The sequence below is a fragment of the Cherax quadricarinatus genome, chromosome 71 (assembly GCF_038502225.1).
Source record: "Cherax quadricarinatus isolate ZL_2023a chromosome 71, ASM3850222v1, whole genome shotgun sequence".
Taxonomy (NCBI): domain Eukaryota; kingdom Metazoa; phylum Arthropoda; class Malacostraca; order Decapoda; family Parastacidae; genus Cherax; species Cherax quadricarinatus.
In genome coordinates this window covers 12461722-12488388 of record NC_091362.1, presented here as the reverse complement: position 1 = coordinate 12488388, position 26667 = coordinate 12461722, and the positions used below count along the sequence as shown (strand labels likewise).

Below are 26667 nucleotides of genomic sequence, written 5' to 3'. Positions count from 1 at the left end.
ATCAAACATGCAATCTACAACAACACAATATATTTACTAGACAATGGTGCAATAAATATTATGAATGACTTACGAGTCAACAGTGTGATATATACTTGTTACATTACTACGTTTTTAAATTATATCAAATTACAATTCTTACACAAATAACCCGCATATAAAAGAGAGAAGCTTACGACGACGTTTCGGTCCGACTTGGACCATTGACAGTCACAGTGTGACTTTGTCAATGGTCCAAGTCGGACCGAAACGTCGCCGTAAGCTTCTCTCTTTTATGTGCGGATTATTTGTGTATCGTTCCAGTCACGGTATTGTGCCTTTTTGTTATTTACAATTCTTACACAGCATAAATCCTGGATTAGTTCTTAGGACTAAACTTCTACGCCAGTAGACCTACACTGCATATTCCAATGATACATTATCATCTCTATAACTATTATACAACGTCTTAATAGTATTACTGTACCATCAGAATTAATAGTTCCAAACTCAAAGCCTAGTAATACCTATAAAATCATCCTAAATTATACTAAACCTGTCACACTCATCAGTACTAGAGTGCCACTTAGTGTCTATAACTAGCTTTAATTATAGTAGTTATATTTGTACACTTACTCTACTTCTGCCTGTGTAAGTATACAACAATGTAGTGACTTATAGTTACATTTTCAGTCAGGAACTGAATGCAGAATATATTTATATTCTTCTCTAACGATATACTGTCAGAAATGCATTAATACAGCAACAACAACAACAACAATAACAATGATAATAATAATAATAATAATTATTATTATTATTATTATTTTTTATTAGTAATATATTGAATCCTACATTAATATGTTATATTACGGTCAAGGATATATTCACCAATAGGTGTATATATATTGATGGGGTTGTAAGAGAAGTAAATGCGAGGGTCTTGGCAAGAGGCGTGGAGTTAAAAGATAAAGAATCACACACAAAGTGGGAGTTGTCACAGCTGCTCTTTGCTGATGACACTGTGCTCTTGGGAGATTCTGAAGAGAAGTTGCAGAGATTGGTGGATGAATTTGGTAGGGTGTGCAAAAGAAGAAAATTAAAGGTGAATACAGGAAAGAGTAAGGTTATGAGGATAACAAAAAGATTAGGTGATGAAAGATTGAATATCAGATTGGAGGGAGAGAGTATGGAGGAGGTGAACGTATTCAGATATTTGGGAGTGGACGTGTCAGCGGATGGGTCTATGAAAGATGAGGTGAATCATAGAATTGATGAGGGAAAAAGAGTGAGTGGTGCACTTAGGAGTCTGTGGAGACAAAGAACTTTGTCCTTGGAGGCAAAGAGGGGAATGTATGAGAGTATAGTTTTACCAACGCTCTTATATGGGTGTGAAGCGTGGGTGATGAATGTTGCAGCGAGGAGAAGGCTGGAGGCAGTGGAGATGTCATGTCTGAGGGCAATGTGTGGTGTGAATATAATGCAGAGAATTAGTAGTTTGGAAGTTAGGAGGAGGTGCGGGATTACCAAAACTGTTGTCCAGAGGGCTGAGGAAGGGTTGTTGAGGTGGTTCGGACATGTAGAGAGAATGGAGCGAAACAGAATGACTTCAAGAGTGTATCAGTCTGTAGTGGAAGGAAGGCGGGGTAGGGGTCGGCCTAGGAAGGGTTGGAGGGAGGGGGTAAAGGAGGTTTTGTGTGCGAGGGGCTTGGACTTCCAGCAGGCATGCGTGAGCGTGTTTGATAGGAGTGAATGGAGACAAATGGTTTTTAATACTTGACGTGCTGTTGGAGTGTGAGCAAAGTAACATTTATGAAGGGATTCAGGGAAACCGGCAGGCCGGACTTGAGTTCTGGAGATGGGAAGTACAGTGCCTGCACTCTGAAGGAGGGGTGTTAATGTTGCAGTTTAAAAACTGTAGTGTAAAGCACCCTTCTGGCAAGACAGTGATGGAGTGAATGATGGTGAAAGTTTTTCTTTTTCGGGCCACCCTGCCTTGGTGGGAATCGGCCGGTGTGATAATAAAAAAAAAAAAAAAAAATATTGAGAATTTACTTTAATATTTATTTTAAGGATGAAAGTATTTTTGGCTGGTGGTGAAGAGGCTACATACACCATTAATGACCTTCGTATAGTCGATAGGTTTTAAACACAATTGTATGACCCTTGTGGATTTAGCGCATAGTTATGATTGTAATAATTTACTTAAACCCAGTTAACCAGCCAACCAGTGTTATATTAATATAGAAGGTTGTCACCTTGAACAATTTCACACATGATGGTTCTGGACTCGTGAACAAGGACGAACTTCCTGTTGTTCTTCCACCTTCAGTGTGTAAGTGGTAGTGTTTACAGTGGAGGTGTACACAGTGTGTCACTGGTGTACACAGTGTGTTACTGGTGTATGCAGTGTGTCATTGACGGTGTATAGTGTGTCTACTGTGGTGGTACTGTAGGGCCATATTATAGCTTCATATATTGAGGTATTAATCTCCTACCTTCAAGGCCAGTCAGTATTGTCTGTCCACTAAGATATGTGTGCCTGCCGCCTAACATTTCATTTTGACTTTGATAGTCCCTTTGATTACGCTGGCAATTGTAAGTATTTGCTTTAAAGTAAGTTATATAAACCAAGATTTTTCCATTTTTTAGGTAAATATGAGTAATTGTGATTACTGATCGAGTTTGTTCTGAATGTTAATTGCCATATTGGCTATTTTAAGCTGGCAGGACAATATGTGTAGCCCTTTCCCGTGACTGTAGTTCAGATTAAATATATCATGAACAGAACGGTGACTGAAGCTAGCTTGTCTTAACCACTCTTTGGTCTCTTTACACAATTGATGCTAATCAGAGTAATGATCTGAAAGTCTTCCAGTTTTCCATCCATAACGCCTGTGGAAAATACTGTATATATTTTCCGGAAATACGGTAATTCATAGGTAAATAGATGCCCTATATTGTATTTTTAAAAGAAGTATGTTATCGAAAAAAAAAATAGAGACACTAGCCATCTTGGTTTTGATTTTGTATTAGAAACGTTGGTGAATGGGGAAGAATTTTTCGTGCTCTAGAGGTTAAAATTGTGCTGACACCTCTCAAATAGGAGGCGAAATTGGTGGATATGCATTCCTGCATAACTTGAGATATCAGACGACTGGACAAGACAGCTCCAGGAACCTCAGATAAACTCTCTAGATTTGTGTATAATTCTGGCCAGCATTATTTTCATAAATTTAGACAGTGAGGTTTTCTGAGTATGATACACATTAATCTCCAGTCAAATTGGTGAGTGATATTAAGATATATTTTACTTCTGTTATGTAATTGTGTATATATATAACCATTTATTAATTTTAATATACAGTCCACAAATTTATATATTTACCAGCATTCCTGGTGTATGTATATTTCATTTAATTAATAGGTCCAGAGCAACTTGTGGATATGACAGTTGTAGGTATCGAAGGGGGACATTTTTTGCGACCTAAGTGTCCCAAATTCCTACTTGTCTAACTGATAAATAATAGTTATCATTGTTCATTTACTGTTATGTATATAATTATACATCCAAGTAAATGCAATTTTCCACAACGCCAACCACATGAGATAAATGGAAAATGGCAAATTTCACACCCACTTACAAAATGGGAGATAGGTCCTTAGCTTCAAATTATAGGCCAATCAGCCATACATCACTTGTTGGAAAGTTTATTGAATAAATAATTGCCGATGTAATTTGAAGCCACTTTCAAAAATATATTTTGATAAATGAATCTGAGCACGCTTTACAAAGGATCATTCTTGCCAAATGAATTTATTAATCTTCTTCACTAAAGTATTCAATGCAGTAGATCATGATAAAGGACACAATATTGTGTATAGGGACTTCAGTAAGGCTTTTGATAAGAGTTCCACACAGAACACTGATGAAGAAAGTAGCGGCACATGGTAGAGTAGGAGAAATTATCTCTTGGATCGAGGCATGGGTGTCTGATAGGCAACAGAGTTTGCATAAATGAGAATTCAGAATGGGGACCCTTGCAAATAAATCTACATAAACTACATATATGAGGAAATAAATAATGACATAAGCAACATATTATAAATAATATATAATGCCAACAAATTGATAAGTAAAACACGCGCAAAACTTAAGTAGCCTTATTGACGAAACGTTTCACCTGTGCATCAGACACTATCAGCCAAATACAGAGGTGATTACAGTATTGCCGACAGTAGAGATAGAGAGGTAATTTAGAGGTGATCAGTCCCTGAGTCATGACAGAAGGTGGTCAGTCCCTGAGTCATGACAGAAGGTGGTCAGTCCCTGAGTCATGACAGAAGGTGGTCAGTCCCTGAGTCATGACAGAAGGTGGTCAGTCCCTGAGTCATGACAAAGGGTGGTCAGTCCCTGAGCCATGATAGAAGGTGATCAGTCCCTTAGCCTGAAACAAAGGCATGAGGTTATTATATAAGTCTGGTCACTTGTAACTTGTTTGAACATGTGTCTGTTCATTACATGACTCATAGCTAAAGAATGCACTGTGGTCAGTTGGTTTTCAGTAGTGAGAAAGTTATAAACGTAAGTAGATAAGGTGTAGATAAAACATATATAGTCACTTGCTTAGGGTGACACAAGATGTGTCACATGTAGGAAATGCGTAGGCATTTACAGTGTGTGTTTTATATAAAACCTTATCTTGTTATAACTCAGAACCAATATAGTTAATTACATATAGGTTACAGTATCATGGAATGGAAAATTGTAATAGGTAGCTTAATTAATAATGGGTAACTATTTAGCAGTTTAATATTAGAATCTGGTATTTGCAAATGCGTATATGATACATATTTTCCAACTATACTGTTTTTGATATGAACATTTTGTCACATATTTCTGTTCAAAAATATAAATCTGAATTGCCATTGACCAAAAATTTTTCTTGTACTTAGTAGATAAGCTGGAAAATGTAACTTAATTTAACAACTGGAAGTCCTAAATATATTCTTGCACCAGTGCCCATATACATAGGGAGGTTTTTTTTTTATATTTTTATTAGAAACCTTACAAAGTACAAAGGATGCATAATAATAGTACAGGAATACAATAACATTCTTTTGTGCTACTAGTACCAGGTTATTCCTGGCGGTAACTAGTATTATAACATCTTGTTATAGCAAACAATACACGCTAAGACAAACCTCACTAAAGTATAACAGTCATTAATAGTTGCCGCCAAGCCATTGTACCCACAGAAAACACACCAAAATGAAACTTTACATAGTTTAACAATGTAAATGAATACCTGACATGTCCTATTACAACGAAAACATCATACAAATGTACAACATCACAAGATTGCTAAAGTTGAAATTTTCACACAAGACTAAAACCATAACCACCTTTAACACACACAATATATGTACTACACATATTATGTCAGTAAAGTAAAAAGACCTTAACCAAAGCTTCCATAACAACTACAAAACAAGACAAAACCCTAACATACCCGCTATGACAGGGTACAGAGTATTGGTTAAGTTATGCTACATTATATCCTAACCAATAGGAATTCGGAAGGAACGTATGATTCCTTATGCACAATAACCATAGAGAAACAGTATTTTAATATTATTAATATGTTAAACCCTCAAATACAATAATTCTGATACAGAAAACAGAACAACATACATGTAACATACAATAATAAAATAACCCAGAACAAGTTTTTATAGCAAAACCTCGGCACATTAAAGGGGTTAAAACCAAACCCTATACATAATTGAACCTCCCACATATGTATATAAACCGAAAATCTTGTCCACAAGACTTTTTTGGTATAACCCCATAAAAACATGGTATAGACCCAAAACCTATACATACACTTAAATGTTTTCACATAGAACCTTCATCAGACAATAAAAGTTAAACATAAGACTAGAGAAGTAATAAGGATAAGGCTGCTGTAATTTGCCAGTCCCAAAAGAACTGACACGTATCTCAGAATTTTTTTTGTTGAAACCAACTTGCCAATCTAATTACTTAAAAACGAGATCCTAAGGGCTCGGTATCCTGGCTATCAAGGAAATTTTAAACACTGAACATAACCATCAGGCTTAGAAAATTAACCCTGGAAACCACACTTATATCTCTCTATGACAAACATCCTCGTGAAACATTGTGTACCATCCATACCTAATTCTCACTACCTTCCTCTTACACACTACATAAGCTCCAGAGAAAAACAAAAAAAAAACCTTTACAACCCCCCATAAGGAGATCACTCCTTTGTCCAACCTCAGGGACCCCGACAAGGGGAACCCACAGTGAGGTTCCTATAACCTTCTGGGAAACTTTTTTCCCAGGACGCCCCATAAACCAGCATATTCCTACACTTCGTCCTATAGAATCTAGCCGCCAATGCTTTTATCCTCGTATCACCCCTTAATCCCCTCATTCCCCATGAGATATCCAGATAATCTACTATAATATACATTATAGCCCTTCCAACATCCCTAGGCACTCCCCTTACATCTAGTAGTAAAGCCCTTAAAAGCGGCAAACGACCCCCCCCCCCCCAACAGTCTGATAACCCCACCCATCCATGATCTCACCCCCTCCAAGGAGGTACAAAAGAAGACCACATGAAACGCCGTTTCAACATCACCACAAAACTGACAAAAAGCCTCTTCCACAAACCCCATACAACGTAACACCTCCTTGGAAGCCAGAATCCTCATGATAAAACGATACACTAATTCTCTTACTCTAGCCGGTATCCGAAGCTTACTAAAATCTTTCCAAATAACCCCCCAATCATACGTTGGATACACGGCTACCCCTTGCATAATTTCCTGACCTTTCACTACCCTCAACAACCTTTTCACTTTGATGTTATCCACCTGTTGCACTGTCAATAAAAATCTCAACATATCTTCACAAAACCTCAATTCCATCCCACTCCACCATTTACGTGCCTCCTCCATAACTCTTCCTACTTTGGCTCCCCTCACACCCCCTTCCCTTATATACCTCCGCTTGATATATACAGCCATTACTCTCAGTCCTAAAGGCAACAAACCTAAACCTCCTCTTCGAATATCCGTCATAACTACCTCCTTACTTAACCATGCCCTCTCAAATCCCCAAACAAACTTCAGCACCCTCCTCTGCATTTCCACAATATCTCGTACCTCTAAGGGAAAAACCTCTGCCACCCCCCATACCTTGCTATAGACAAGTGAATTTACCACCACTACCCTCTGATGTAAAGCTAAGTCCCTCGCACTTAAACCTCCTAGTCTACTTAAAACCTTACCCGTGACAGACTCCGAATTTACCCTTCTGCATACCTGCACTTCCGCCATATACCATATCCCACATACCCTGATTCTATCAACCACTGTCCATCCTAACCCCATCCCCAAGCCCCCCCCCTATCCAATTACCGACCTCTAGTAACCTTGATTTCACCGTATTTACTCTCATTCTGGTATTCATACCAAACATCTGAATCACTCTACCCACCCTCCTTAACTCCTCCTTACCCCGTAGCAAAACAGTAGTATCATCCACATACCCAACGATGCCCCCTTTGCACCCCCCTCCATCTCCTGTTTGTCCATCACCTGCTCAACAGACTCATAAAAAGGATTCTGCACACATGCAAAGAGCAGCTGTGACATCGGACAGCCCTGCCTCAAACCTCTCTCCATCGGTACACTTTCACCCAGCCTCCCATTGACCTGTACCCTCACCTCTGCCTCAGCATACAGGGTGTTCACCCACCTCACTACCCCCTCCCGAAACCCCAACCTCTCTAAGCAAACCCCTAAGAAATCTCTGTCCACGCAATCATATGCATTCACCCAATCTAAACCTAGTATTCCCCCTCCCATACATCTCTCTAGAAAATCCCTAATCAAACCATGTCCATCCCTCATCCTTCTCCCCGGAATTCCCAACTGCCCCCTATGTAACACTAAACCCAACACTTTCCTCATTCTGTTGCCCAAAACCTTAGCAAAAATCTTGTAATCCGAGCACATTAACGTAATCGCACGGTAATCATTCAAAACTCGGCATTCCTTCTTTTTGGGCACTAAAACCGTGACACCCGTTCTTTGCGATTTCCCCATCCTCCCACTACTTAACATACAATTCAAAACCCCCACCAGACAATGCCGTACACTCCCCCAATGACACCTATAAAAATCGTTTGGTATGCCGTCTATGCCTGGGGTTTTACCCTGGCACAGCCCAAAAACTGCCTCCTCCACCTCCTCTACACTAATACTACCCTCGAGTCTGTCACTGTCCTGCTCACTTAATACCCTATTAAACCCTTCATCCCCAAAACGTCCCTCACCCACTCCCCCGCCATCCCTCCTCCACTTCTCCCTAAACCAAAAATCTGCATACAAACTAATATTTTCCTTGGTGGATAGGCCTTGACCCTCCTCAAAGCCACCCCTCCCTGTACCTGCCTCAATATATATGCCAAGGTGGTTTTCGCCTGCCGTTCCTTAAACCTCCTTAATACAAAACCTGATGGCCTATCCCCCCTTAAAACATCCTCCAACCCCGCCCTAACTCGAATTGCCTCAAATTTTTCATTGTGAATTTCCGCCAACCTATTTCGCAAACGTTCCATGTCCTCACTCTGCCCCACCCGATCCTCTGCATAACAGTCATTTAACTGACCCTCAAGATAATTTTGTAGACCATAGCTCCACCTCGCCATCTCCTTACCCCGTACTTCAAAAAAATTTCGCGATTTCAACTTTAGCCCTCATTTCCCACCAATCCAGCAAATCCATTTCCATATTCCTAGTCTCCCAAAAGGATTTCCACCAATCTTCAAAACCTGTAGGGTCACCCTCGTCCCTAAGTAGCCTCACATTTAATTTCCAGTATCCCGCATAAACTCTCACTATGCCATCTACCCTCAAATCTGCTATGACAGCACGATGATCAGAAAAACCCACATCGATAGTCCTCACCCTCTCCACACCTATGCCCTGCCTAACAGAAATCCTATCTAACCGTGCCTCATATCCCCTACGAATAAAAGTGTGCTCCACTCCATATCCCCTACTTCCCACCACATCTACCACTCCAACATCTCGCAAAACATCCCGCAGAACCCCCAAAACACAACCCGCCCCCCTCGGAACCACATCACCATTCCTAATGACACAATTCCAATCCCCACCAATCACCGTAAAATCAGGTAAACCTCTCAAGTGATATACCAGAACATCGCGTACAAAATCCACCTTCACTCTAGCGTTACTAGTTGCTGGCATGTACACACCTACAAAACTAACCCTCCTGGCCCCCCAAAACCCATCCACCCTGATAACCCTCCCCCCCTCCTCCCAACCCAGGATACGCAAAGGACTGGTCTCCTTTACCGCCACAGCCACACCTCCTTTCAACCTCAAAGCATCACTGGTAAACAACCTATAACCTTTCAACAACAACTCACATCCTAACCTATGGTTATGTTCCTGCAAAAAACAGACATCAATACTAAATCTCCTCAAAACCCACTCTAACCATACCCTCTTGACCTCGGTTTTATGACCGTTTACATTGAAAGTTACACACCTGAATTTTACAAGAATGGCGGCTTACCCCTGTGCCGCTGAGGCTTACTTGGTCCTCCTTTCATAGGTTTCGGTCCTTCTCTATCAATCCCTCGTTCCTGCCCTCCAACCCCTCCCTGTCCCTTCCTGCTGAACTTCCCATTGCCCCCCCCCTCCTCCCGGACTTGCTGTTGCTACCACAGCTGCCCACATCTTCTTCCCAGGCCTCTGCGCTGGTGTGAGGACTTCATCCATGTCTGATGCCCCCACTGATCTCTTGCGGGAGCTACCCTCTACACACATATCTTCTGCAACCACATCTTCTTGATGGACCTCCACCACCACATTGCTCTCCTTTCGAACCTCACTCAAGTCTTCCTTACCCCGTTTCTGTGCATCCATCACCTTGACATCACCTGACCTCACATCACCTTCCACACCATGGTCCGACTCTTCCAAAAAATCCTCCAGCACAGCCTCCAAAATCCCTTCCTGAGCTGAATCTGTAGTACCTAACGGTCTGTCTGACAGCGATATTCCCTCCCCCTCCGTTTCCACTGGTAGTGTAACACACGTCTCCAAAACCACCTCTGCTCTGTCGACCTCCTCACTCCATAGGCCTTTACCCCGTCTTTCCACTTCACCCGTCATAACGTCCGCAGCTTCTAATTGCGTATCCTCAGAAGCTGTCTCTTGACGCCTAGGGCCCTGTCTCCTGGGGCATTGTGCCACCATGTGCTCATAAGAGTCACATAAACGGCACGTCTTCCTCTGCCCCGCATAGTGTACAAAAACCTGTGTTCTATGGCTATGCAATGTGACATATGATGGTATCGGCCTCCTCAGGGTCATTTTCAGTGTGAAGGATCCTTCCGGCATCCTTCGGGCCGTCCCTCCACATTCCCATGCTCGCCGAGTGTACAGTCCCATAACCACTGAACACATCTTGTAGGCTGTATGCTGTTGCCTCAAAAGGTACATTCCTTACCTTCCCAAGTAAAATACTTAGACACATCATGCAAGCATACTTCCACTGCCGAATTGATACTCATCCTCCTTTCTTGAAATTCGTCGACGATGGTAGAGTAGAAGTCAGCTCTCATGAACTTCACGAAGACCCTTGACATACCATTCAGTGTCACACCATACAGCGTGGCGCTGCTTAAAGATCCTCTAACCAGCTCAATGCAGACAGTATTTATGCGCCGGTTCATTCGGTCCGCCATCTTGGTGCTAATGCTATGTTTTCCTCACCAGGTGGCGTGCAAGAGAAACTGTAGAAGCGTCCTCTCTCCCCGCAGGTCGAGAGACGAATACGTCCTAAATATATTCTTGCATAAATATATAACTATTGCACCAGTGCCCATATACATAGGGAGGTGGCAGGGAAATATACTCAAACAGTTCCAGGGAGAAACCAAACTTTTAGTACTGTAGTTTTATATTCTCCGAGGCTGTGGGTCCCAAATAGCACTAGAGGTAGTACCTCCCTCTATATTACCTTCTTTAATACAGTCATATATTGTAGCCTTTAAAAAAAACAACTGCATGGGTAATTTAGTGAGTGTTTTAAAGTTTTTTTTTTACCCAGGTGAGCCCATTACGTTTTCTCAGATGCAAATTCAATTCGCCATTTCTTGCCCCAGGTAGAAAATAATAATAATAATAATAATAATAATAATAATAATAATAATAATAATAATAATAATAATAGGAAGAAGAATCTTTACTTTTTAACGTGCACAGATGTTACATTGTCAGGATAGGTAATAAGTGTATATGTTATAAAAGTTCATGAGGTAGACATACATCAGGACTGAAACTACTGTACATCACACTGTTATAAAGTTTATACACAAGAGTTAATACTTCTGGCTGTCTTCAAGAAGGCGCTGGACAGGCTTACGTGCGGCCAACAGTAACAGCCTGGTTGATCAGGCCCTGATCCACCACGAGGCCTAGTCACGGCCCGGGCCACGGGGGCGTTGACCCCCGAAACCCTCTCCAGGCATACAACATTGATACAGCTGCAAATTATTGATTACCGTATACTATGGAAGTGGATATTATTTTTTTGTGCTGTGTTACAAATCCTTTCAGTATCCTATTTATCCCATGAGGATAGGCTAAATGCCTCAAATGATGTAGTGGAAGTTTTAGCAGTAAAGGTCGAGAACCAAAACCTAGTCATTGTGGTAGTCTACAAGCCTCCGGATGCAACATCCCAGCAATTCCAGGAACAGCTGTTAAAAATTGACCACTGTCTGGAAAACCTTCCAGCTCCTGCACCCAACATCTTGCTCCTGGGGGATTTCAACTTAAGGCACCTAAAATGGAGGAATATAGCAAATAATATTGTTGCAGTAATAACACCAGGAGGCAGCTCTGATGAAAACTCACACTCACGCGAGCTTTTAAATCTCTGCACAAAATTCAATTTAAACCAGCAAATAATAGAGCCTACTAGACTGGAGAATACACTAGACCTCATCTTCACTAACAATGATGATCTGATAAGAAATGTCACCATATCAAAAACAATATACTCAGATCACAACATAATTGAGGTTCAGTCATGTATGCGCGGAGCCCCAGACCGACATAATGAGATTAGTCACGAGGGAGCATTCACCAAATTCAGCTTCAATAACAAAAACATAAAGTGGGACCAAGTAAACCAAGTCCTAACCGATATAAGCTGGGAAGATATACTAAGCAACACAGACCCCAACTTATGCCTAGAACAGATTAACTCGGTGGCACTCGATGTATGCACAAGGCTTATTCCTCTAAGAAAAAGGAGGAGTAGATGTAAAACAGAAAGACAGGCGCTCCCTTTACAGGCGACGGAAAAGAATAACAGAGCGGCTAAAAGAGGTCAATATATCTGAAATGCGTAGGGAGACACTGGTCAGAGAAATAGCAAGCATCGAACTTAAGCTAAAAGAATCCTTTAGGAGTCAGGAATCGCGGGAAGAACTAAAAGCCATAAATGAAATCGAAAGAAACCCAAAGTATTTCTTCTCCTATGCCAAATCAAAATCGAGAACAACGTCCAGTATTGGGCCCCTACTTAAACAAGATGGGTCCTACACAGATGACAGCAAGGAAATGAGTGAGCTACTCAAGTCCCAGTATGACTCAGTTTTTAGCAAGCCGCTAACCAGACTGAGAGTCGAAGATCAAAATGAATTTTTTTATGAGAGAGCCACAAAATTTGATTAACACAAGCCTATCCGATGTTATCCTGACGCCAAATGACTTCGAACAGGCGATAAATGACATGCCCATGCACTCTGCCCCAGGGCCAGACTCATGGAACTCTGTGTTCATCAAGAACTGCAAGAAGCCCCTATCACGAGCCTTTTCCATCCTATGGAGAGGGAGCATGGACACGGGGGTCGTCCCACAGTTACTAAAAACAACAGACATAGCCCCACTCCACAAAGGGGGCAGTAAAGCAACAGCAAAGAACTACAGACCAATAGCACTAACATCCCATATCATAAAAATCTTTGAAAGGGTCCTAAGAAGCAAGATCACCACCCATCTAGAAACCCATCAGTTACACAACCCAGGGCAACATGGGTTTAGAACAGGTCGCTCCTGTCTGTCTCAACTATTGGATCACTACGACAAGGTCCTAAATGCACTAGAAGACAAAAAGAATGCAGATGTAATATATACAGACTTTGCAAAAGCCTTCGACAAGTGTGACCATGGCGTAATAGCGCACAAAATGCGTGCTAAAGGAATAACAGGAAAAGTCGGTCGATGGATCTATAATTTCCTCACTAACAGAACACAGAGAGTAGTCGTCAACAGAGTAAAGTCCGAGGCAGCTACTGTGAAAAGCTCTGTTCCACAAGGCACAGTACTCGCTCCCATCTTGTTCCTCGTCCTCATATCCGACATAGACAAGGATGTCAGCCACAGCACCGTGTCTTCCTTTGCAGATGACACCCGAATCTGCATGACAGTGTCTTCCATTGCAGACACTGCAAAGCTCCAGGCGGACATCAACCAAATCTTTCAGTGGGCTGCAGAAAACAATATGAAGTTCAACGATGAGAAATTTCAATTACTCAGATATGGTAAACATGAGGAAATTAAATCTTCATCAGAGTACAAAACAAATTCTGGCCACAAAATAGAACGAAACACCAACGTCAAAGACCTGGGAGTGATCATGTCGGAGGATCTCACCTTCAAGGACCATAACATTGTATCAATCGCATCTGCTAGAAAAATGACAGGATGGATAATGAGAACCTTCAAAACTAGGGAGGCCAAGCCCATGATGACACTCTTCAGGTCACTTGTTCTATCTAGGCTGGAATATTGCTGCACACTAACAGCACCTTTCAAGGCAGGTGAAATTGCCGACCTAGAAAATGTACAGAGAACTTTCACGGCGCGCATAACGGAGATAAAACACCTCAATTATTGGGAGCGCTTGAGGTTCCTAAACCTGTATTCCCTGGAACGCAGGAGGGAGAGATACATGATTATATACACCTGGAAAATCCTAGAGGAACTGGTACCGAACTTGCACACGAAAATCACTCACTACGAAAGCAAAAGACTTGGCAGACGATGCACCATCCCCCCAATGAAAAGCAGGGGTGTCACTAGCACGTTAAGAGACCATACAATAAGTGTCAGGGGCCCGAGACTGTTCAACTGCCTCCCAGCACACATAAGGGGGATTACCAACAGACCCCTGGCAGTCTTCAAGCTGGCACTGGACAAGCACCTAAAGGTAGTTCCGGATCAGCCGGGCTGTGGCTCGTACGTTGGTTTGCGTGCAGCCAGCAGTAACAGCCTGGTAGATCAGGCTCTGATCCACCAGGAGGCCTGGTCACAGACCGGGCCGCGGGGGCGTTGACCCCCGGAACTCTCTCCAGGTAAACTCCAGGTAAACTGTGGTGAGAGTTAGTACTAAGACCTGTGTCGGGCAGATGAGAGGCAGGTACAGCTAGCACTTGGCCTTCAAAAGTGCCTTAATGTAGATAAAAAGCTCTTGATCCAAGGAATTGATGTCATTACTACCTTCCTTTGGATCAAATATGATTACTTCCCAATCCCCAGACACTGTGGGATTGGGAAGTAATGAAACGCTGTTTGCTAGAAACGCTAAACCATATGGGTTTAGAGTTTCTAGCAAACAGGCGCCCATATTGTAATGTACTTCATGCCAGCTACAATGACAAAGACGAAAATATAAATGAGACAACTTATACAGTGCAGTTAATATTATTATATATTGCTAATTGCAAATCCTGTAATGATTCGTGAGAAAGCGCTAAGTCCTTAGTGGGGGGACATATAACTCCTGGGAAATGATGAGTAATCAAGTTTGATAGGAGGAAAGAAGGGGTATGTCCACTTCTTTGGATCAAGAACCTTTCAACAAAATGCAGATGAAGTATACACAGACTTAGGGAAAGCCTTTGACAAGTGCGACCGCGGTGTGATAGCGCACAAAATGCGTGATTAAGGAATAACAGGAAAAGTTGATACATGGATCTATAACTTCCTAACAAATAGAACACAAAGAGTAATAGTAAACAGAGTAAAGTCTGAAGCGGCAAAGGTGAAAAGCTCTGTTCCCATCCTATTCCTCAACCTCATATCTGACATAGAGATGTAAGTCATAGCTTCGTGTCTTCCTTTGCAGATGACACCCGAATTGCCATGACATTGACCTTCATCGAAGACACCGCAAGACTCCAAGCGGACATCAACCAAATCTTCAGATGGACCACTCAAAACAATATGAAGCTCAATGAAGAGAATTTTCAACTACTCAGATATGGAAAACTTGAGGAAATTAAAATTGTATCAGGGTACACGACAAATTCTAACTATACAATAGACCGAAAAAATAATGTGAAGGACATGGGAGTGATAATGTCAGAGGATCTCACCTTCAAAGACCACAACAATGTATCTTCCGCATCTGCTAGAAAAATGATAGGATAGATAATGAGAACCTTCAAAGCTAGGGACGAGAAGCCCATGATGATTCTCTTCAAATCGCTTGTTCTCTCTAGGCTGGAATACTGCTGTACACTAATTGACCTACAGAGTGTACAAAGAACTTTCACGGCACACATAAGTACGATAAAGCGCCTAAATTACTGGGAACGGTTGAAGTTCCTTGATTTGTATTCCCTGGAATGCAGGCAAGAAAGATATATGATAATATACACTTGGAAATCCTAGAGGGTTTGGTACTAAACTTGCAGACGAAAATCACTCTCTATGAAAGCAAAAGACTCGGCAGGAGATGCAATATTCCCCTAATGAAAAGCAGGGCGCCACGAGTACATTAAGAGACAACACAATAAGTGTTAGAGACCCAAGACTGTTCAACTGCCTCCAAGCATACATAAGGGGGATTACCAATAGACCCCTGGCTGTCTTCAAGAAGTATATATGAGGGGTTGTTTTGTAGCTGTAGCGGGTTGTGAATGATATACGTCTTCGGAGGCTTCTTAGTTTATTGACAAGTAGTGGTGGGTTACACAGGCTTGTGTGTTTGTGCCCATGGCCCGGGCAGGGCCATGCCACGAGAGAGAGCTGGGAGGCCTTGTGTCTTGCTGCTAGGCCGCTGTGTGAGTGAGAGTGAGGCAAGTCTGGGCATACTGAAGTGGCAAGGCCTATAGGTGGCAGCACCAGCATGGCGCGAAATATGAACTAAGCTGGCAGACAGCATGGGCTGTCTGTGCAGACAGTACAGGCTGTCTACAGAAGGCGCTTCAAGAAGGTACCTAACCAGCCGGGCTGTGGTTCGTATGTCAGCTTGCGTGTGGCCAGCAGTAACAGCCTGGTTGATCAGACCCTGATCTACCACGAGACCTGGTCTCAGACCGGGCCGCGGGGGCGTTGACCCTCGAAACCTTCTCCAGGTATACTCCAAGTAACGAAATTCATCCTCGTACAGTGTCAACCCATCCACTGTAACCAAACGTCTTTCATTTTCATTTATTGTAACTCAGGACTGACCATATGAACACGTCTGACTGAGGGGCGCTGAGGTAAGTCTACTGGCCCATGCTAACACGAGTGGGCTAGTCGTCAATTATCTTCCTGGCCGATTACCTGGAGTTTATCTGGAGAGGGTTCCGGGGGTCAGCGCCCCCGCGGCCCGGTGTGACCAGGCCTCCTGGTGGATCAGAGCCTGATCAACCAGGCTGTTACTGCTGGCTGCACGCAATCCAACGTACGAGCCACAGCCCGGCTGGTCAGGTACCGACTTTAGGTGCTTGTCCAGATTAATAGAATTTTTCAGAATCCTGTCATCTCTTTTCACTTGGTTATGCAGGCTGCTTGTACACTGTATCACAGTACTTCTCCAATGAATTACGATAAAATAAGATAAGATATCGTTCGGATTTTTAACTCGCAGGGTTAGCCACCCAGGATAACCCAAGAAAGGCAGTGCGTCATCGAGGACTGTCTGTCTTATTTCCATTGGGGTCCTCAATCTTGACCCCCCAGGATGCGACCCATACCAGTGGACTAATACCCTGGTAGGTGAACAGGACAACATGTGTAAGGAAACGCGTCGAAATGTTTCTACCCCGCCAAGAGTCGAACCCGGGCCCACCTTGTGTGAAGCGAGAGCTTTGCCAGCCGGGCCACGCGGTCATAATTTCACCCTATGATTACATAAAATACAGTAAATAAATAATACATTATTTGTTCATCAGATACAGCAAATGGATACAAAACTAACCAGAAAAACTGACTGCAAATAGCTGGTGGATAACTGTTGTTTAGATATGAATACGCAGAAACCGTCACGGCTAAATTTAGAGAGCAATAACCTGTATAGGCATCAGTTTCAGGGATGAGTGAGCAAGCGCACTTTCCTCTAGTAATATGACAAGAGCCGCTGGTTTAAAGGACATAGCAAGCACTAGGGCATATTTATTAGAAAAAAAATCGTACCAGGGACCTTCATTACTTCTAACAAACGGATCAGTTACCAATGTTTATATTAAGACTCGGTGGTTCATATCAAAACTCATGAAGAGCTACCCTACAAGATCCATATTCACCTTTGAGGTAAAGTGAAGTATGGAGCCAGAGATTTCTAGTGTTAAGCTTTGTCATTAAGGTGCCATACTCTTCCAATATGTCATCAGTGTCAAGTACTACAGTACAAGTGATATAATATTCATCTTGTGATTGCTACAACATAGTGGAGAGGTTCAATAGATCAGCTTGTACATGTTCAGTATGTTAATACCGACAGATTATGGGAATAAGGCACATGCACTCTCTAGACATATTAATTAAAGGAGAGTTTCACCACTTGTAACCTCAGCCGAAATCATACCGATGGTCACATTAATACCTGGAGGGTATTTGGGGAGTCAACCAGGCCTCGCGGTTTGATCAGGGCCTGATCAACAAGGCTGTTACTGCTGGCTTCGCGCAAACTGACGTATGAACTACAGCTCGGTTGGTCAGGTACTGACTTTAGGTGCCTGTCCAGCTACCTCTTGAAAATAGCCAGGGGTCTATTAGTAATCCCACTTATGTATGCTGGGAGGCAGTTGAATAGTCTTGGGCCCCTGACACTTACTGTGTCTCTTAGCGTACTCGTGGCGCCCCTGCTTTTCATTGGGGGGATGTTCCACCGCCTGCCGAGTCTTTTGCTTTTGTAGGGAGTGATTTCCATGTGCAGATTTGAGACTAGTCCCTCTTAAGATTTCCAAGTGTATATTATCATGTATCTTTTTCTCCTGCGTTCCAAGGAGTACAGGTCAAGCGACAGCAACTGTTCCCAGTAATTTAGGTGCTTTATTGTACGTAAACGTGCAGTGAAAGTTCTCTGTATATTCTCCAGGTCTGCAATTTCGTCTGCCTTGAAAGGGCCGTTAGTGTATAGCAATATTCCAGCCTAGAGAGAACAAGCAGTTTGAAAAGAATTATCATTGGCTTGGCATCCCTAGTTTTGAAGGTGCTCATTATCCATCCTGTCATTTTCCTTGCAGATGTGGTAGACATTGTTGTGATCTTTGAAAGTGAGGCTCTGACATTGTCCCTCTCTGGTCCTTCACATTATTTTTCTCGTTCTATTGTGTGGTTGGAATTTGTTTTATATTCCGATCCAATTTTTATTTCCTCGAATTTTCCATAGCGGAGTAATTGAAAGCTGTCTTCATTGAACTTCATATTATTTTATGAGGCCCATTCAAAGACTTGGTTAATGTCAGCTTGGGGATTTACAGAGTCCTCAATGGATGGCTCTGTCATGCAAATTCTGGTATCATCAGCAAGGAGGACATGGTTCTGTGGCTTATATATCTGTCTATGAGAGATATGAGGATGAGGAAAGGAATGAGAGTGAGTACTGCACCTTGTGGAACAAAGCTTTTCATTGTAGCCTGCTCTGACTTTACTCTGTTTACTATTACTCTTGTGTTCTGTTTGTTAGGAAATTATAGATCCGTCTACCCACTTTTCTTGTTATTCCTTTATCGCGCAGTTTGTGTGCAATTACACCGTAATAGTACTTGTCGAAAGCTTTAGCAAAGTCTGTGCATACTAAATCTGCATTTTGTTTGTCTTCCAGTGCATTCAAGACCATGTCATAGTGATTTAGTGGTTAACAGAGGCAGGAGCGACCTGCTTTTAACCCTGGGGTTCTCCAATTGTTGGGTATCCAAGTGGCTGGCGATCTTGCTTTTAAGAACCCTTTCAAAGACTCAATGATTTATGATGTGAGACGTTAGTGCTATCGGTCTGTAAATGATTTATGATGTGAGACGTTAGTGCTATCGGTCTGTAAGTCTTTGCTGTTGCTTTACTGTCATGTTTGTGAAGTGGGACTATATCTGTTGATTTTAGTGACTGTGGGATGACCCCTGTGTCAATGCTCCCTCTCCATAGAATATTTAAGGCACGTGAAGGGGGTTTCTTGCAGTTCTTGATGAGCACGGAGTTCCACGAGTCTGGGTCAGGGGCTAAGTGCTTGGGCATGAGATAATGGGTCAGGGGCAGAGTGCATGGGTATGAGATAATAGTATAGCTTATTTCCAGGTGAACACAGCAGGTGTCAGGAACCCTGCCCATAAGTGACGTGACGTACTGATACCTTGTCCTGTGTAGGCGCCTTTGTAATAGCACTGTTGTCGGCTGCATCTTTTTTTTTTAACACCGGCCGTCTCCCGCCGAGGTAATGTGACCCTTAAACAGGAAACGTTACTCATTCAATAACTATCTTGCTAGAAGTGTGCAAGCATCAGAATTCAAGTGACTCTCCGAACTGTAACATCCTCACCCCTCCTTAAGAGTGTGGGCACAACACTCACAATGGTGTGGGTGCAACACTCATCATGGTGTAGGTACAAGTAACCAAGGTGTGAGTACAACACTCATCATGGTGTGGGCACAATACTCACCATAGTGTGGGTGTAACACTCTCCATGGTGTGTGTACAACACTCACCATGGTGTGGGCACAACACTCACTATGGTGTGAGAACAATACCTTCCCGCCTCAAGGACTCATGGTCGGCTAACAGGTTACCCAGAATTCCTTCATAAATTTTACCTTGCTTACACTCCAACAGAACGTCAAACAATGAAAACACTCGTCTCCACGCACTCCTATCCAGCATGCTCTTATAAGCCTGCTGAATACTCAAGTACCTAGTACTTAAAACCTCTCCCCCCTCTGCGCCTTCATGGGACGACCCCTATTCCTCTTTTCTTTCACCCATATTTATACACTTTTTTCATCCTATACTGCTCTGTCCTCTCTAAACGCTCGAGCCACTTCAACAAACCCTCTTCGTCCTTCGAAATTATAAGTCTAGTAACCCCACTCCGTCTTTTAATGTCTACGCTCGAATTCTAAGCATAATATTCACACCATATCTAATCCATGGGAAAATTGTAATGCAAATGTTAGAAATTCCAATCCTGCTTTACATCATGTGCTGGGCAAATACCAGTGTAAGACAACTCTAGTACGCTGGAAATCCAGTATTCCAATGTTGTGTTAAAAATATATTTACAGTTCTCTGCATCTTGTATAGTTAACATTCCTGTACCTGTTATTTGTAAGCTGATCACCTCAGTTAACGTTCATGTAAATAACTCAGTTCACTTTACTCCTATTACACCTCCTTTTAACTGTACACTGATTTTCACACAGTTGAATTACTTAGATGTTTTAATGGTTAAGCTTATAATCATGACTGATTTCTACTGTATTTTACAGCAAAGTTTTAAATGTTAAGATATTACAATGGAAGTAAGTTATTTTGACTTTTTGGAGGGTTATCCTAGGTAATTTACACATACGTTACTAGGTATGAAAATTGTACTAACGTGTTCCTGTACCTAAATAAACGTAACTTACCCTTCACATTAATCATTAGATCTATATAGACCGGCTTCAGCACTTAGCCACTTAAGTGTGTAGGCGAAATTACACACCTGATGAAAGCACTTGATATTAACATGTTTGATGAGCGAGATACGGTATACGTCAGTTATTTTGACACCGTCGTAGTTGCCTTGAAGCACTTTAGTAAATCACTTATGTGGTGTTACATTAACTTTAGTATTTTCTTTTAAGTTTATTGGTTCATTATGGAAAACATCCATCCTGTGGGTGGTAGTGACATGATTGCAAAAGCACGCATATTTTTTTTTAATACGTGAAGTTTCAGTGGTAGCTTGTATTATTGTTATTATAATTAAGGGGAAGCGCTAAACCCGGAGGATTATACAGCGTCTGGGGGAAGGGATGTGGAAGGCATTCAGGCTTAATTCGGGGAACTGGAGCACAGGTCCAATTCCCTAAATCAAGAGCCCCTCACCAACATCACGGAATCTTCCTTGAGGGGTGGTGGCTAAGTTATAGCTTAGTGGTAATGTCTTCGGCTCACAACCCAAGGATCCGGGTTCAGTCAAGGATGGGTGAAGTGAGCATGTTTCTTGACACCCGGTTCTACTGTTCATCTAGCGGTAAATAGGTAATAACCTCCAGTAAGTAGGGACTTGGGTTAGATCCTGGACTGTAAAATTAAGTGATGCTGAATATCAGCTCACAGATTGTAAAAAAAAAAAAAAACCCTCCACAGGCTGACATTTTATTAGCTGATTAGAAAACTTATCTTGTGTGATGGGTATCTTAGGTAAACACACTTTGTTCTTGCTTTAACCTTGTAAAATGTCATACAGATCATCAAAGTAGCCACGGTGCATTTATGTTTTTTTTTTTACAAGATTAAGTACACCACATTATGTATTTATCTTATTTAATTAATATATATTGAATAACATTAGTTACATCACGTGTTTGGCTGCCCTGATCTACCTGACTCCATACAAGGTTAAATCATTAACTACCTATATTTACTTAAGATAAATAAGTTAAATTACTTAATGTACTTTTTTATGTGACCACAACACCTGTGTGCCCTCAAAACCTTTGTAAAAATATATGTAAAGTAGGTAAAACCTAAATACAAACCTCCTTACATGCATTACGCAGAATAGTTTAATAATGAGTCGAGGGAGTGGGCCGCAAATGTATTTTTACTGTGGAAAAAGTTATCTTGTCTAAGATTGAGCGGGGTGTGAACAACAGATATCAAATTGCTTTTAACTCAGAAGAAGGAAGTTCCAATCCTCCTGGTGGTGTGTTGCAGACCTGCGCGGAACCTCCTCAGTAACCTGCGCACACACAGAGGCGTAACGGTTCGCCATCTTAGTTTATTGTGAGCGACAGCTCGCTCTGCTATCGCCTCGTTTCTGTGACATCTTGGTATATAACAGAGTGAGAATACTAATTGATGGTTCATTATAGGTTCAACTCTTTCATGGTGCTTGAAAAATTGTGATAAGTCAGTTTTGTTTTCTCGTTTCAGTGGTTTTTTTTTCCACCCTCACGACGAGCTACTTTTGTTTACTTTTCATATTTCACCCGTGAAAGATGGGGAACAGGGACGACGAATATGATTATTTATTCAAAGGTGAGTAATCTTGCAACGGAGTTTCGTAATTTTACGTTGTAAGTTTTGTAATATAGTGAAGTGTGTCCGCCCACTCCCTTTAGTTGACACAAATCAGCTGATCGACGTCATCGTTTATCGGTCAAGTGACGACACGTCACCTACTTTTTTAACATTATTTTGGAATGTGTACATAAAATAAAACAGTAAACTGTACAGGTACAAGCATGCCGTTTTTGTTCACAAAATTTGGCAGTTCTTTGCTCTATTAACTCTAAGATGAGTACGAGCAAACACCCTTATCTAAATTGTGCAAGTTCAGGGTATGAGGTATTATGGGCTCTAAGCTGGCAAAACTTCAGCTTGAAAAACATCACTGAAGTTTGAGATGTAACAGAAGAATCATTTGGCAATACCTTCAGTGAGCTTAGGTGTATAGTCATTAGATTGAACTCTTCTCTATATTGATTGAGGACCTAAAGGCATGCATTGCAGTGCTTATTATATATTCTATCATTAATAACGAATTTAGCACTGCTTCCTAAAAATAAATCATTACATAGATGACTCTAGGCTCTATAAACCTAACAAGCTGCTTTCTGTTTGAACAAGGAATCAACAAGCAAGCCTGGCTAAAGGCTCATTGGTAGAAAAGCCTCAAAACTCTTCACACACAGCTTTTAAGGGGGTTGCCTGGATGCTGTTGATTTTTTTTATCCAAGGCACTCTGTCAACCTTCCCTTTCCTTCGCTCAAGCCCAGTTATCTCCTGTTACCCATGCAATGAATAACTTGATGTGAAAAGTTAAATTATACTGAATACTGGCATGTAAGATACATGGGTTATGACATTTTAAATGCCATAGCCCATAAGTTGTATCTTAAGATATGACTCAGTGGGTTTAGTTCCTTCCTGTGAATGTAATAATGTACTTAGTGTGTAATGAAGTTTTTGGGTGATGGATTATATAACTGATTGCATTTGGTGTAACTGGGGGTAAAACATTCTGAAAGAAATGTGGGGAATAAAAATGTTTAATCTAGGAAGAACAAATTTCTACTATTATAGAATCAGACTGAATTCCAGGAATATTTTCATATGGAAAATTAAGCCCCAGTGCAATAAAAACCTTATTTATGGGGACTCAAGTGACATGACAATTATTTAGGGAAAAGTGCTAAATCTATAGGGATCAGACAGTGCGTGTATGCTCATTTACAATGAAATCGGACAGGTTGTGAAGGCAGCCCATATTGGAGGAACCTGCGATGCAGCAGATTTTGCTGCATCAGTGGCACTGTACTACTAAACACTTATCATATTTGAACAATTGTGGTTACAGGGGTTGAATCTCTGCTCCTTTCCCTGCCTCTCTGTTAGCTGCTACTGGTTATACTATTCTTTAAGCTATGTATAGTTCTGCCTCTACCACTTCACTGTCTTGGGTGTTCCACTACCTGACTACTATTAAGGCTAAGTATTACCTAACATCCCTATTGCTCATCGGTGCCTCTAACTTCCAACTGCGACCTCATGTACCTGAGACTGCCTCTCCGGCTCTCCTCGTCCACCCAGTCAATTCCTCTCATTTTGTACAGCGTAACAATGTCGGCTGGTCCTTCCATCCTCTAGTGTCGTCTGGTTTAACTCCTCTAGCCTTTTCTCATAATAGGTTTGGGACTAGTTTTTCTGCAAACCTTTGTAATTTTCCCAGCTTTTTTTACATGCTTACCAGATGGGGCTGCATACTGGCACCATATACTCTTAAGTTGAGCCTGACACATGCCCTGTATAAGGTTATGAATGACTCCTTGTCATCCCTGAAAGCCACCCATAAATTTCCAGTTTCACATTTGCTGCAGTAGTCATTCAGTTGTGTGCCTCAGGCAAAATGCATAGATTTATGCTTACCCAGAAGTCTCTTTAGGATGGTTTGCATTCTTTGTGCCTCCTGTACCATTTCCAGACATCTTTGTCCTCCGATTTTCATGGTAATGCATTTACTGAGGCTAAATTTCAATAGCCACTTGTCAGACTAATCATGGAGCTTGTCTAAATCAATTTGTAGTTTTTCATGGTCTTCTACTTTTTATATTCTCCCTAGTTTCACATCTGCATGCAGGGATACCTCTATTTCTTGTCACATCATTTAGTATATAGACAGTACAGGACCAAGTATTGACCCTTGTGGAACCCCACTAGTCATACCTATTCCAGCACCTCCCTGACAGTTACTCATTGCCTCCTTCCCATTAAATATTCTTTGATCCACTAGTGCTTTCTCTGTGATTCCTGTCTGTTCTGGTAGGCAAACATATGATGCAACGTACTTGAGTCCACTGCATCGATGATTTTACCAGATGTCCCATGCAACAGACTTGGCAAATCTTTGTCCTTCCAAAAAACTGTATCCCCTGTATAGGGGTCTGTTATACCAAGCAACTTCTGTGTATACATTAAGTTTCTCATCTCTCTGTTTCAGGGAGGACACTCCAAGTGCTTTTCAGGCATTCCCAATAGTTTACATGTTTTATTGATTCTGTGGGAGGTTGTATTCTCCAACCGCCCTGCCTTGAAAGGCAGTGATAACACAACAGTATTAGTCATAAGTACACCATTAAGTTGAGTATCATTGTCAATGCTTCTCTTGTTTTGCAAGTTCTAATAATCCATAAACCTATAATATACCTGTGACTGGTTTCAGGTGTGTTTCTCGTATATCAGTCGAGCTTTTCTGGTGCTTGCCTAGTCAGCCATGGTTTTTGCTGTTGGTGGTCTGTTGCAGAGGTTTGAAAACTAAAGGAATTTGGAAATGACATAGGAAACAGGCCAATTCAGAGGCATCGAGGCTATAAATTATTTTATATTTATTTTATTAACAGATCGGCCGTCTCCCACCAAGGCAGGGTGGCCTGAAAAAGAAACTTTCATCATTCACTCCATCACTGTCTTGCCAGGGGCACACTTACATTACAGTTATAAAACTGCAACATTAACACCCCTCCTTCAGAGTGTAGACACTACTTCCCATCTCCAGGACTCAAGTCCAGCCTGTCGGTTTCCCTGAATTCTTTCATAGATGTTACCTTGTTCACACTCCAACAGTACGTCAAGTCCTGAAAACCATTTGTCTCCATTCACTCCTAACACACTCAGGCTTGCTGGAAGTCCATGCCCCTTGCACACAAAACCACCTCTACCCCATCCCTCCAATCTTTCCTAGGTCAACCCGTACCCCCGTCTTCCCTCCATTACAGATTTATACACTCGAAGTCATTCTATTTCGTTTCATTCTCTCTGCATGTCCGAACCACCTCAACAACACCCTGTAATTTCTAAACTACGAATTCTCTGCATTATATTCACACGACACATTGCTCTTAGACATGACATCTCCACTGCCTCCAGCCTTCTCCTTGTTCCAACATTCATTACCCATGTTTCACACCCATATAAGAGCATTGGTATAACTATTCTCTCATACATATATCTCTTTGCTTCTATGGACAAAGTTCTTTGTCTCCACAGACTCCTAAGTGCACCACTCGCCTTTTTTCTCTCACCAGTTCTATGATTCGCCTTGTCTTTCATTGTCCACTCCTCAGTATCTGAATACATTCATCTCCTCCATACTTTCTCCCTCCAATCTGATATCCAGTCTTTCATCACCTAATTTTTTTTTGTTATACTAATCACCTTACTCTTTTCCTATATAGTGGAACCTCTGGTCACAACCATAATTCGTTCCAAAACTCTGGTCATGACCCGATTTGGCCATGACCCGAACCTAATTTCCCCATTGGATTGTATGCAAATACAATTAATCCATTCCAGACCCCTGTGAACTGTATGTAAATATTGTTTTTTTTTTTTTAAGCACAAAAATAGTTAATTATACCATAGAATGCATGATGTAATAGTAAACTAAATGTAAAAACCTTGAATAACAGAGAAAACTAACAATGCACGAGTTCTAAGAGATTTAATTAAATGGCTGAGTAGTGAACTCCGTTATTTATCGTTCAATTTCTTTCATTTTTGGTGTACATTAAGAAGCATCTTTCCATCATTCATTGCCCAAGTTTCAATAAGATAGCCCAACAAACAAC

General features: G+C 41.6%; 1 protein-coding gene across 8 annotated transcripts in view; it reads left to right on the top strand.

The window, feature by feature from the left end:
- Positions 1-2498: 2498 nt before the first annotated feature.
- LOC128700300 (ras-related protein Rab-11A) overlaps positions 2499-26667 on the top strand; it is an 86937-nt gene continuing 62768 nt past the window's right edge. For 2 of the 8 annotated variants that reach the window (XM_053793382.2, XM_053793381.1), the window contains exon 1: positions 2499-2577. In XM_053793382.2, coding sequence (XP_053649357.1) covers positions 2514-2577 — 64 coding nt within the window. In that variant the 5' untranslated portion in view covers positions 2499-2513. Of the gene's footprint in view, positions 2578-22275; positions 22580-26667 lie in introns of those variants that run through there. The other 6 variants (XM_053793384.2, XM_053793386.1, XM_053793385.2 and 3 more) reach the window with 6 other exon arrangements.